Here is a 12216-nt window from a genome sequence, read left to right on the forward strand (position 1 = left end):
TGTGCTAAGGCAAAGAGGCTGGGGGCCTTTTCATTTAGCAAAGCGGGGGTGGGGGCATGGCAAACCTTTATGAAGTTATAACTGATGATGGGGAGGAGAGAGATGTGGCTGAGAGGGCGGCCAGAATTATATATGCACAGAAATGGAAGAGTAATGAACTGCCTTCAGAAGAAGACTGGCTGATAAAAAATTTTTGAATATGCGGAGATGGCAAAACTTACAGCACTAATAAGAGACCCAAACTTGGAATGTTTTAAAGCAGACTGGAAACCATTCTTCTTGTATCTAAAGAATTACTTTCCTACTATGGACTTTACAGCAGGGTTTGAAATTTAGCAAAAAAAACTGCAGGTTGGGTAGATTAGCTATGTCTGTAAGGGTTTGAATTTATGTTTTGAATTATTATTATAGCAAGGGTAAATTTTATAGCTGATGATTCACAAAGAGATGTGTGCGGGAAGTCCACCTGTTTGTGTGCATTTGCTATGAATGACTGTTAAAATTAATAAAAATTGAATTTGGGGGAAAAAAAGAGATGTGGCTGAGAGAGCCAGAAGCAGCGGAAGCACATCGGAAGCTGCCTTCTACTGAGTCAGGCCCTTGGTCCAGCTAGCTCAGGATTGCCTACACAGACTGGCAGCGGCTTCTCCAAGTTTGCAGGCAGGATTCTTTCTCAGCTCTGTCTTGGAGATGCTGCCAGGGAGGGAACTTGGAGCCTTCTGCATGCAAGCAGGCAGGGGCTCTTCCCAGAGCAGCCCCATGCTCCTAAGAAGAATATCTTACAGTGATCACATGTAGTTTCCCATCCAAATGCAAACCAAGGCAGACCCAGCTTAGCAAAGGGGCAATTCATGCTTGCTACCAGAAGGCCAGCTCTCCTCCCCTAGGCCCCCATGTGCCTGAGGTAGGGTGCAAAGTGTCACTCCCACCCCGTGTGCCCCCCGCTTTTAAATCAGGGGGCAGAAGGGCATCTCGTCATCTTGCTAATTGCGCAGCCGTCTGCCACCGGAGGCCACCAACTTGCCTCACAGAAGGGCCACCCCTGGCGGGAGCTGTCCTCCTGAGTTGGTGCAGCCCAGTTCACCCCCTCAGGATTCCACCCCTGTGCTCCGCTGAATGTGCAGAGTAGGCCTCAATTATACAAAATAACCCAACAGATTCAAATCTTCTCAAAGTGCCAGCGTGGTGTAGTGGTTAGAGTGCTGGACTAGGACCAGGGAGACCTGAGTTCAAATCCCCATTCAGCCATGACACTAGCTGGGTGACTCTGGGCCAGTCACTTCTCTCTCAGCCTAGCCTACTTCACAGGGTTGTTGTGAAATAGAAACCTAAGTATGTAGTACACCACTCTGGGCTCCTTGGAGGAAAGGCGGGATATAAAATGTTTTTGTTTTTTTTAAAGTGCACAATTCAAAAGGCAGAACTCCACTTTTCTTGGAAGCCAGCTGGAGTCACCTGGGTGCATCGTTCTGCGTTTTCATTTTCATTTTGCCTTTGATACGCAGAACACACACAGTCCTGAAAATGAATGAATAAAGATGCAATTGAACTCACCCACATCTTTCTTGCCTCCTAGTAATGTGAAGCACTGTAAAAAAAGAAATTAAAAACAAGTTACTCAATGCTCTGCTTTCTAAAATGCTATATGCAAACCTTCAAAACCACAGACTAACTTACATGCCAATGATGCACAGAGATCTGGAGATAACATTTCTGAAAACATTACAAGAAAGATGCTCCTATTGCCTGTTAACTGAATACTGTCTATGCACAGCAATTTGCAGAATCAGGAGCTGCCTTCTACTGAGTCAGACCCTTGGTCCCTCTAGCTCAGCATTGTCTACACTGACTGGCAGCAGCTCTCCAAGGTTTCAAGCAGGAGTCTCTCCCAGCCCTACAGGACGATGCTGCCAGGGAAGGAACCTGGGACCTCCTGCATGCAAGGCAGATGCTCTTTCACTGAGCTCTGGCCACACCCCCAAAGGTGGCAAACATGCGTCTCTCATCCAGGCACTGGCCACACCAAGACCTGCTTAGCTTCAGCAAGGTGGCTGGATCGTGTGCCCTTAGACTATGCGCTGACCCATGAGATACTGAGCAACAGGAGCAGCTTTGCGATAGTGGCTCCCCAAATGATGTTTGGCCATCTGCGTATAAAGGACAGTTAAGGAAATGGAAGAGACACTCCAGCACCTTCCTACCTCCCTTTGCAAATCTATTAGGAAGAGTTTATAGTAACCTCCAGGATCTATCTATCTATCTATCTATCTATCTATCATATTTTTATACCACCTGATATGTAAATCACTAGGCGGTGTACAAATTTCAACATTAAAAATCACAGGTTAAAATACATAAAACACAGTTAAAACAAATTATTAAAGTTCTAATTAAAAGCTTGCAAGAACAGGAGAGCCTTGAGGGTCTTCCTGGAAACAAACAGAGAAGGAGATGCTCTTATTTCAGCAGGGAGCATATTCCAAAGCCCGGGAGCAGCCACAGAAAAAACTCGCTCCTGAGTCGCCACCAGACGAGCTGGTGGCAACCGTAACCGGCCCTCTCCAGAAGATCATAAAAGGCGGGAGGGTTCATGCCAAAGGAGGCGCTCTCCTAAACAGCCTGGACCACAGCCATTAAGGGCTTTATAGGTTATAAACAGCACTCTGTATTTCACCCGGAAACATATCGGCAGCCAGTGCAGTTCTTTCAAAAACGGTGTTATATGGTCCATTCGTGTTGTCCCAGAGACCAATTTGGCTGCCACACTCTGTACCAATTGTCATTTCTGGATGATGTACAAAGGCAGCCCCATGTAGAGTGCATTACAGTAGTCAAGCATGGAGGTTACCAGCATATGTACCACTATTTTAAACCTCAAATTTCACCCAAAGACAGGGCAGAGAAGCCACTCTCAGATTGGGGGACCGTTTTGAAACCTTTAAAGCAACATGCAAAAAGAGCTGAAAAACTTTGTGTCCTGGGTCCAGAAGTTTATCCAGTCTTGACACTTGGTGATCAGCTCAGTGGAAGGAGGTTTCCTGTGCTTCACTGAAAGAATTCACCCTGGACAGACAGGTACTTCTCCTTCCCCCTCCTGCTCTAAGAAAAGCAAAGATTTGATTTTTACTCATTTTAAAATGTGTTTTTAAGCTGTTTTGTGTTGTATATTGTACTTTCTTTTCTTCTGTCTATCTGTTATGATTTAATGTGTTGTGTGTTTTTATTGTATGTTTTAATCCTCTGTTGTGAGCTGCCCAGAGAACAATTTCTTATGGGGTAGCTAACAAATAAAGTTTCTTATTATTATTTAAAGAGAGGGCAGCCAAAGTTTGGCCTATTAGGGACGCCCTGTAATGGCCCTACACTCACTTCCGCTTTCCCTGGCCCAAATTCTATTTGGGGCACAAGTGGGTATGTATATCAACCGAGATGACATAGAGGGAGTGCAGACAAAATTCTTACAGTCCATGTGTATCTAATGCAGCACTTAGACTGAAGAGAGACCAGGATGCCCAAACTTGAGGTGAGGGTTTGGAAGCACATCATTAACTATTGGCCGAAGGTGGAGTTTCCCCCGTCCGGATTAATTCTGTTAGGTCTTCTGGATGATCATTTGTCCAGATGGAAATCAAAAATCACCAAGAAACGACTCTCATATGGTCCTTCAATAGAACTCCTTATCTCCCTAGGATATTATGAACAAGCCAAACAGGTATTCTTTCAGCGGGTGGATCATAGAGAACATCAACATGAAGTTAATGGGAGGTCTCAGAATGTGTGGGGTTGGGCGGTAAATGCTGTTTGGGAACCTGCGAACTATTTAACAACACTTACTTTCTCTAGGCTGCGGAAGGAGTTTTATAGGGCCAGACATAACGTGCTCCCTTCTGCACTCCTGCAGGGAAGGTACTCCAAAGTGCCACTAGTGGAGTGAACCTGCCCATGGGGGTCAGAGGAGGCAGAGACAATACAACATGTTCTCTTCTCTCGCCCCTTATAAAAGGTCTCCCATACAGGGTATATCACCCCTCTTCTGTCGAGATATCCAGATAGACTGGAGGGGTTTTACACAGATTTATTGCTTTCAGATACAAACCGCTCAATAACCTGTGTGGTAGCTAAATTTTCTGTAGCAGCAGTGCAAATAAGTCAACAAACAACTCCGTCATGATCCAGTTGATTGTAATATCTTTATTTTGCTATTGTTCTTGAACTATGGATTGGATCGAAATAAAGATTGACGACGACAATGACTTCTGCTTTTGCAAGCACCTCACTGGAAAGATGGGGATGGCAAGACGGACAGACCGCAAGGGAAGGGCGGCCAGCGATCAACACGGGCAGATTTATCGGGGGGGGGAGAACTGCAGCCCTTGGCACCACCCCAGACGAGAGCTGGGCTCAGAAGTAACAGGGACACCCAGCAGAATCTCAGTACTCCCGAGCATAGTATTCTGGCCCAGGCGGATGGGAAGAGGAAGCCCATTGCTGCTGCTGCTCTCTGCGATCACACAGCAACAAGAAAAAGACGACAACAAGCCAAGCCGACCTACTGTGGGAATCCCAGTTGCAGGGGAGAGGGCTTGCCCTCCACTCCTGCCTGTAGGCTTCCAGCGGCATCGTGTGAAACAGGAGGCTGGACTAGATGGGCCTCCTTGGGCCTGATCCAGCAGCAGGGCTGTTCTGACGTTCTATGTTCTGATGATGGCCTCCAGCCACTGGCTGCCACTTGGAAGCTGCTCTCAAGGGGCTGGTGGGCACTCAACACTGTCGCCGAGGACGGGCAGCCCCAAGCCTGCTGCACGAGCCCCTCCTTGCCTCCCTGCATGCGGGGTGACCTCCCAGCCAGGAGCTGCTTTCTCACACAGGGGCTGGGAGTAGGATTGGCCATCTTTTGCAGAAAGCGAGCTTTTCCGTCTCATTCATTTATTATTTCTCTGCGTGGACCGCTCCTGTTCAGCTCCTGTTGAAAAGTGGTATATAGAGACTAGTTCTTGTTGTTGTTGTTGTTTCTTGCATGCAGTGCAAAGCTGGGATGGGGCTGCAAAAGCAGAGGCGAGGCTGCAGGGGTGTGTGTGTGTGTGTGTGTGTGTGTGTGTGCGTGCAGGGGTGTGTGTGTGTGTGTGTGTGTGTGTACACCTCAATAGAGCCAGCTGCCAGACTCGGGTGCTGGAATGAGGAAGCCCTTGGGGGAAAGGGAGGCCTGGCGTCCCGCCTCCTCTAGGAAGCCACTGGCCACAAGGAAAACACGGGCGAGCGAGCGAGCGAGCGGTGTGTGAAGAACCTGCCTACAAGAAAACTCGCAGCAGAGAGGGGAGGGGCTGCTTCCCTAATGCTGCCCTTGGCATTTGAAGTGGCTTCGCTGGCCAGCTACTCCAAGAGCTGGAAGCCCTGTGTGGGAAAGCTCCAGGCAAACGACTTGTTTCCAGGGCCGGCCCACCCGCTAGACCAGGGGTGGGGAACCTTGGCCCTGCAGCTGTTTTTGAACTACAACTCCCATCAACCCCAGCCACTGTGGCTGGGGATGGTGGGAGTTGTAGTTCAAAAACAGCTGCAGGGCCAAGGTTCCCCACCCCTGCACTAGACAGATGCAGGTGGTCACATATTGTGGGGGGGCCACATAAGCAGTGTCAAAATAAAGCACTGCCTGTTTCTCTCTCTCTCTCTCTCTCTCTCTCTCTCTCTCTCTCTGGCACTTTCCAGACTAGACCCTACAATGGAGGGGTCAGGCCATATCTCAGAAGGGTGCTTTCACACTTCCTGCATCATGACACCCCAGTCCCTACATGGACAGCAGGGGGCCGTTCACATTGCCAATGCCTTGTCGCGAATTTAATCACTGCGATATAGAGCCAGGACGTCGTATATCCAGCGTAAAAAGGTTGCTGGTTTTTCGGGTTGTACGTTTCGGCGAGACTGCTCCCCCCGCTGTTTACGTTTCAAATGTGACTTGCCTGAACAGAGGCATTTTGCTGCTGTTGAGCAGCTAGTCTGGAAAGCCCCCCCCCCGTATTGCACCCCAGAGGTACTGCACAGGGGTGAAAGGATGTGAGGTGCCCTACAGGCCCCTGAGGGCCTGCACATTCTGTGCCGCAAAGGACACACCCTTCTCTGCTCATTGCACCTCCTCAGCCCCCCACAAATGCCCTCATAAGCTGCCCTCCCCCCCCCCCCCCGGAATATGAATTGCCTGCCTCTGGATTCATTTCCAAATCAGATGGGTTCTGCCTGGATTCCCAAGCGAACAGCAGCCTCTTTTCGTGCCCAAAGTGTTAAGAGTTTTGTGAGGACTCTCTCTCACTGTGACCTCAAACCAGCGCAGGCGAGGCATTTGACCCCCCCCCCCGTTCAATCTGGGGCTCTGCACTTCTTAGCTGGGGGGTGGAGGTGGCAGCCAAGTCCAACTTCACCCACGGCACCAAAAACCCCACGGCCGGCCCTGCTGGTTCCATTTCCTCCTCCTGCTGAGGCCGCTTTGCCTCTCATTGTCCTCTGACGCTCCCAATGCCTTCTGGAACTAGAGAAAGAGAGACCATATTGTTCCCTTCTAGAGACAGCTTGGCCACTGTCAGCCATGCTCTGCTAGCCTCCCGCAGTCTGCACGGTCGTGTAGGTGGGACTGCCTTTGATGACTACACAGAAAACAGCCTCCATTGGTCTGGAATGCATCCGGATTCATGAGAAGGAGGTTTCAGATCCTTTGGGATGGTTATTTTTGGTGATCGCGTTTGCTTTATCCCCCAAAGAGCTGTGGCTGAGGACACGTCGGCACAGCCAGAGAGTATTCTGTTTCCTAATAAATGGTCTCCTGCGCCCAGGGAATGCAAGTTTTGTTCTTCCCAGAAAGCAGCTGCTAAAGTGTTCCCTGGACTGGGTGGAAGAAAGACGCCGTGCTAGTTCTTAAGCAGCTTCCCTGGCTCCTGGAACCATTTCTGAGCACCAGCCGAAGTGCTGGGTTGAACTTGGAGAGCCTTCTTGGGCTTAGGTTCTCCTGGGTACCTAAAGAGGAGGAGAAGGAGGAGGAGACAACACCCTCTTCAGAAGCCCCCACAACTGAATATGTGAGAGCAGCAGCAACAGACTCCATCTCATAACCCTACTACTTCTTGCTTACGGTTCAGTGACATTATAGATGCCTCTGAGTACCAGTTGCAGGGGAGCAACAGCAGGAGAGAGGGCGTGCCCTCCCCTCTTGCCTGTGGGCTTCCAGCGGCATCTGGTGGGCCACTGTGTGAAACAGGAGGCTGGACTAGATGGGCTTCCTTGGGCCTGATCCAGCAGCAGGGCTGTTCTTATCCTCACTGGAAAGGCCAGGAAAGGAGCATTGAGAGTGGTGGAACATAGAGCACATCTCTGGTTCTGCTCCACCCAGACCAGGGGGACTGACACTGGATAAAGCAGTTTCCTATTTTTTATTTTTTTATTTTTTGGGGGGTGGTACATAAGCTTCCCTGAAAGACAGCCGGCCCCTCCCTGTTTTCTTCTCCTGCCACACACAGCCAAGGGAGGGTCTTGGGTGCCGCCCACAAAGGTCACATGAGACTCTACAGGTCTGGTCAGAGCCCTATAGAAACAGAGCATTCCCACCTCTAGCATGCCCCAAAATACTTTGCAAAGCACGAGGCTTCCAAGGCAGGCATTCGGGGAGTTTCAGAAGAGAGATCACTGTGGAAACGGTTCCTTGGGGCACCAGCAGCATCTGCTAGGCCCACACCCAGATGGCCACCAGCGGGCAGAATTAATGGCACAGCTGGATAGTGGGGGAGGGGGCTGGCCTTCCATCCGCAGTTCAAGAAGGAACGAACAAGCAGCAAACCAGAAGAGTGAGCTCTCGCCGCCTCCCTCTCATTCTTGCTCCATTTCCCAGCGCCTTCCCTCATGCAGACAACAGACTTCCCTTTGATGCTGCTGAAGAGGGCCATGGTGCATTTAGGCTTCCTGTATCCCAGGGAGCTGGGCCGAAGCTCCTGGCAAAGCGAGTGGCGCTTGCTGTCCTGCTGCTTTCACTGCTGAAAAGCGACCACAGCCGGGCGAGCAGGAGGAGGCGGCACACATGTGCAGATCTGGAGACAAAGGCGCTGAGTGCCTCGGAGCGGAGGAGACCATGCCCAGGAGGGGCAAGAAATGCCCGCCGGACATTTCTCCCTTCCTTCCACCAGACAGAAAGTGCACCCCATGGCTGCTGCAATCCTAGGCACGTTTCCTTGGGAGCAAGCCACACTAAACTCAAGGGGACTTGTTTCGGAGCAAACTTGCAGGGGATCTGGAGTATACCTTGTCTCCACGCGCACAGTAGGAGGCTGCCCCAGAGGAGAAGCTCAGGAATGTCCTATCCTAACAAATTTCACTTTCTCACAGGCCACTGGGGACTCTCCTTCCTGTCTGGGGCTCAGGGGCTTAAGGATGCAGCACAGGAAGAGGCGCTAAGCCTGCTGGACCAGTGGTGTGCAGAGCTGTTTTTCTTCAGGAATGGAAGACTCAAGAGCAGATCTGGCCGAACTCCAGGCATCAGGCAATACGAAGGGATAACACAGCACTCTGTGCCGTGTGGTGGAGCCTCCCTTTTAATTCCTCTTCCAGCTGATTGCAGAAACCCAGTGCCTCAGCAGTAGTCCCGGTGTGGAAGCAACTGGGATCCAGTGCCATAAATAAGAGAGGAGAAAAACCCAAACAATGGCTGGTTCAAGAGCAACAGTGAAGAAGGGGCATGTTTATCTAGAATCTTCTCGATAGATATGGATGTGCAAACTGATGACAGTTTGAGGGGAGAGGGAATTCTTTCCACAGGAGTGATCCCAAAGGGCAGGAAGAGTCAGGGATGGCCTCCAAATCACCGGGAACTATCCAGAAGTTTGTTATTCTTTCCATCAAAAAGCAGGCAGGAAAAACTGCGCCTGACCCGAGGAGCAAGAGAGGCAGCAAGGAAAGCAGCCTCATGTTCTGGCAGCGTCTGCTGGCAGGTTGGACAGGGAAGGCGCAAACCCCAAACAAAACACTCCTCTGCATGAAACCACAGAAGGACCCGTGATGGGGGCAGAACAAGCGACTGGCCTAGGACACCGTGCATTGCTCACAGCCTGATCCGGCCCCGGCCTACTCAGAAGGACAGTCCGCTGATTTCAGCAAGACCTGATGCCAAGTAAAAGGGCTGAGGATTGAAGCCTGGGCGTTACAGATTGCCTCCCACACGCACATGCGTGCATACCAGCGGTGGAGTGTTTGGGGGCTGCTCCTTCTCTGCATACTTAGTGTATGGTACGATGATCAGAATTCCTCTGTTCTACATACATGCCGCACAGGACTCAGTCCAGCCCCCAGGAACTTCCCACCTGGTCCCCAGTACAGCTCCCAAACTGAAGGACCCCTGCTATCGCTAGATCAGTCAGTCCCATTTTCTCATGTGAATCAAAGCAGGCAAAAGTACACCACATGGTGTGAGCACAGAGCAGAGCTGTGCCATTAGGGGCGTGAGACAATACGTGCTAGTGATTCTTCAACAGAACACAACAGATGCACAGGCGTATTGTTCTGATTACTCCTAAGTGTGCTTTCCTCACAACCAAAGTGCTACCCAAAGACCCGCACCTAGATCCACCACAACTCCTGAGTAACAACTGCACAATGAACATTGAAGAAAGAAAAAAAGCAGCTAGGAATGCCCTTTGAGGGGACATTGCAATTTATTCACAATTTGGGGACAAAAGGAGACTAGCTGCAGCAAAGCCTGAACATTTCTGCTTATTTATTGACTGGATTCAACACATTTACACCCTGCCTCTCTGAGGCAGCTTGCAAAATAAATAGCTAAAATAAAGCTCAATAACACTCAATCATTGTAGTAGAAAAGAGCCTGGATAAAACTTCAGTGAAAGCTGGCAAAGAATGTGGTCGGTGGCTGGATTCTTAACAAAAGGGGTGCGTTCTATATGAAGCTGCCTTCTAGAGTCAGGCCCTTGGTCCCTGTAGCTCAGTTACCGCTTACTCTGACTGGCAGCAGTTCTCCTGGGATTCAAATAGGGGTCTTTCCCAGCCCTGTCCGGAGACGGCAGGGATTGAACCTGGAAGGAACCACTGTAAAAAAGTGCCTCTCGCCCCCAACACCCTCAGATGCTCTGCCACTGAGCTCCGGCTCAAAAGTACCTAGCAGTCTGCCAGTGACCCGGAATTCATTCTTGCTACCCAGAGAAACACCTCAATCGGCAGCGGCGATACAGGAAGATGCAGAAAGGCCTCATCTCATACTACACGGGAGGAGGCAATGGTCAACCCCTCCTGTACTCTCCCAAAGAAAACCACAGGAGTCGAAATCGACTTGACGGCACACTTCAGCTTTCCTCTTCCCAGGTGGTGGCTGGTAATGGCTAGGCTGTGCTTACTCAGGAGTGGAGAAAAGGTTCTCTACAGCTCTTCATGGGCACACCTATTCATCTCAGGACACTGCACAGGCTTGGGACTAGTCCCTGGTGTCTGAGCACAGCAGCACCCCTGTGTGGAAGTAAGCACAAGCCAGGCACGTGGACACAGACCCTCCGGGCGCTGCTTCCATCCACCAGCAGCTCTCCTTGCGGACTGTATCTGTTGCCAAACAGGGCAGTGATCCCAGAAGCACCATCAGATCCACCCACAATGAAAAGTTCTCCTTCAAAATATTTGTGAACCAAGGAGAGTGTTTACTCGTTTACATCTGCATCTGACATAATTGTTTGCACTGCAGAAAGAGCTTGAAGTCAAGCCTTTTGAAAGAAAGCTTTCTAGCCAGCATCCTAACTAGTCAGTTCCCCACCCGCTTCAGAAGAGGGAGAGGACGGGTCCTTCCAGAGCACCGTACATGGATACAGCACCCAAAGCAGACCAGAGGGGACAGGGAAGGGCCGGGGGGGTGTGTGCGCGCGTGCACAAGTGTGCGTGCACACGCACATGTTCCAGACACACCAGAGTTGCCCTTGCCATCCCTGACGCCACGCTGAAGAGTCTGCAGTCAGACGGCGATGAGAGGAGCGCTGGGTGGGAAAGCCGCGCCTACCTTGGCCCTTTTGCAGCAGCTCCAGAAGAAGTCCCGCAGCGGCATGGTCGCCTGGCCCGCCTGGCCCCCTCCTCTAGCAGCCGAGAGGGGTCCGCAGCCGCCCTCCAGAGGCCTCCCCAGCCCGGGGCAGTGGGGCGCCCCTCCTGCGCGCCAGAGCCATCCGCGCCTCCCTTCCTGCAGCAAGGAGCTGCTCGACGCGCGCGGAGAGCGGAGAGACGGAGGCGCATCCACTGGCTGCCGGGGCTACGCCGGGGAGGCGGGGGAGGGAGGCGGGCCCTGCTGCCGTTCAAACCCTGCACCGTTATTCAGTGGGCCCGAAATAGGCCGGGACACCAATCGAAATTCCCCAAACATTACGCGGGCTAAGAGGGCGGCGGCTGCGGCTGCGGCTGCCCTCCTTCCTTCCTCTGTCTTTCAATGTGTGCCATTCAACGGGCAGGCGGAGAGTCTGGCACTGAGGAGGGGGCTTCCCGAGGCAGAGGCGGACCTCATGCCGGCCCCTCCGCCGGTGGCTTCTCCGAGGAGCCCCGGCGCTCCCCCCCTCCTTGCTCCAGTCGCACCCCGACAGCTCCGTGACAAGCCCAGATGGGCAGAAGCCACTGGAAGGGCAGGCCCAGGCCGGAGGGCGCTTCGTGGGGCCGGGCGCGGGTTTCCTGGGAGGGCCGCCCTGAGAGCGGAGTCTTCGTTCTCCTCTTTGTGCCGCTGCTTGGCCAGCCAAAGCCAAAGCGAGCCAGCGCGGGGCTAGAGTGGCTAGAGCGCTGGACTAGGGCCGGGGAGACCCGGGTTCAAATCCCAAATCCAGCCTCATGAGACTTGCTGGGTGACTCTGCCTGGGCCGGTCCCTTCTCTCTCAGCCTAGCCTACTTCACAGGGTTGTTGTGAAAGAGAAACTCAAGGATGTCTTACTCCGCTCTGGGCTCCGTGGAGGAAGAGCGGGAGATAAAATGTAATAAACAAACGGACAGACAGATAAATAAACAAATAAAGCGATTGGAAACAAAACCAGCAACATCTACCCAACAATGCACAGAAAAAAGAGCCACCAGGAGCCAATCTCTTAGTCAAGAGCTGAGCAGGAGGGAGAGGTTTTCCAACCCCCGAGGGGGGGGCAGCCAAGGGGCGGCTCTCCTAGCTACAGGCTGGGGGGGGGGGAGAGAGTCCCAGTCACCAGGGTCAGGTTGCACTCCATTGAT

At 51.8% G+C, this 12216-nt stretch overlaps 1 protein-coding gene across 2 annotated transcripts in view; it reads right to left on the reverse strand.

Annotated features, from left to right (window-relative positions):
* Positions 1-11569, reverse strand: part of STARD8 (StAR related lipid transfer domain containing 8) — an 87877-nt gene extending 76308 nt beyond the window's left edge. For both annotated transcript variants that reach the window (XM_053274080.1, XM_053274075.1), the window contains exons 1-2: positions 11024-11569; positions 1555-1588 (exon numbers count right to left, since the gene is read on the reverse strand). Coding sequence is in view for 1 of the 2 variants with exons in the window: in XM_053274075.1 (XP_053130050.1) it covers positions 1555-1588; positions 11024-11068 (79 nt within the window). In the remaining variant the exon portion in view is untranslated. The remainder of the gene's footprint in view (positions 1-1554; positions 1589-11023) is intronic.
* Positions 11570-12216: the final 647 nt, after the last annotated feature.

This window comes from Hemicordylus capensis, chromosome 11 (genome assembly GCF_027244095.1).
Source record: "Hemicordylus capensis ecotype Gifberg chromosome 11, rHemCap1.1.pri, whole genome shotgun sequence".
Lineage (NCBI taxonomy): Eukaryota > Metazoa > Chordata > Lepidosauria > Squamata > Cordylidae > Hemicordylus > Hemicordylus capensis.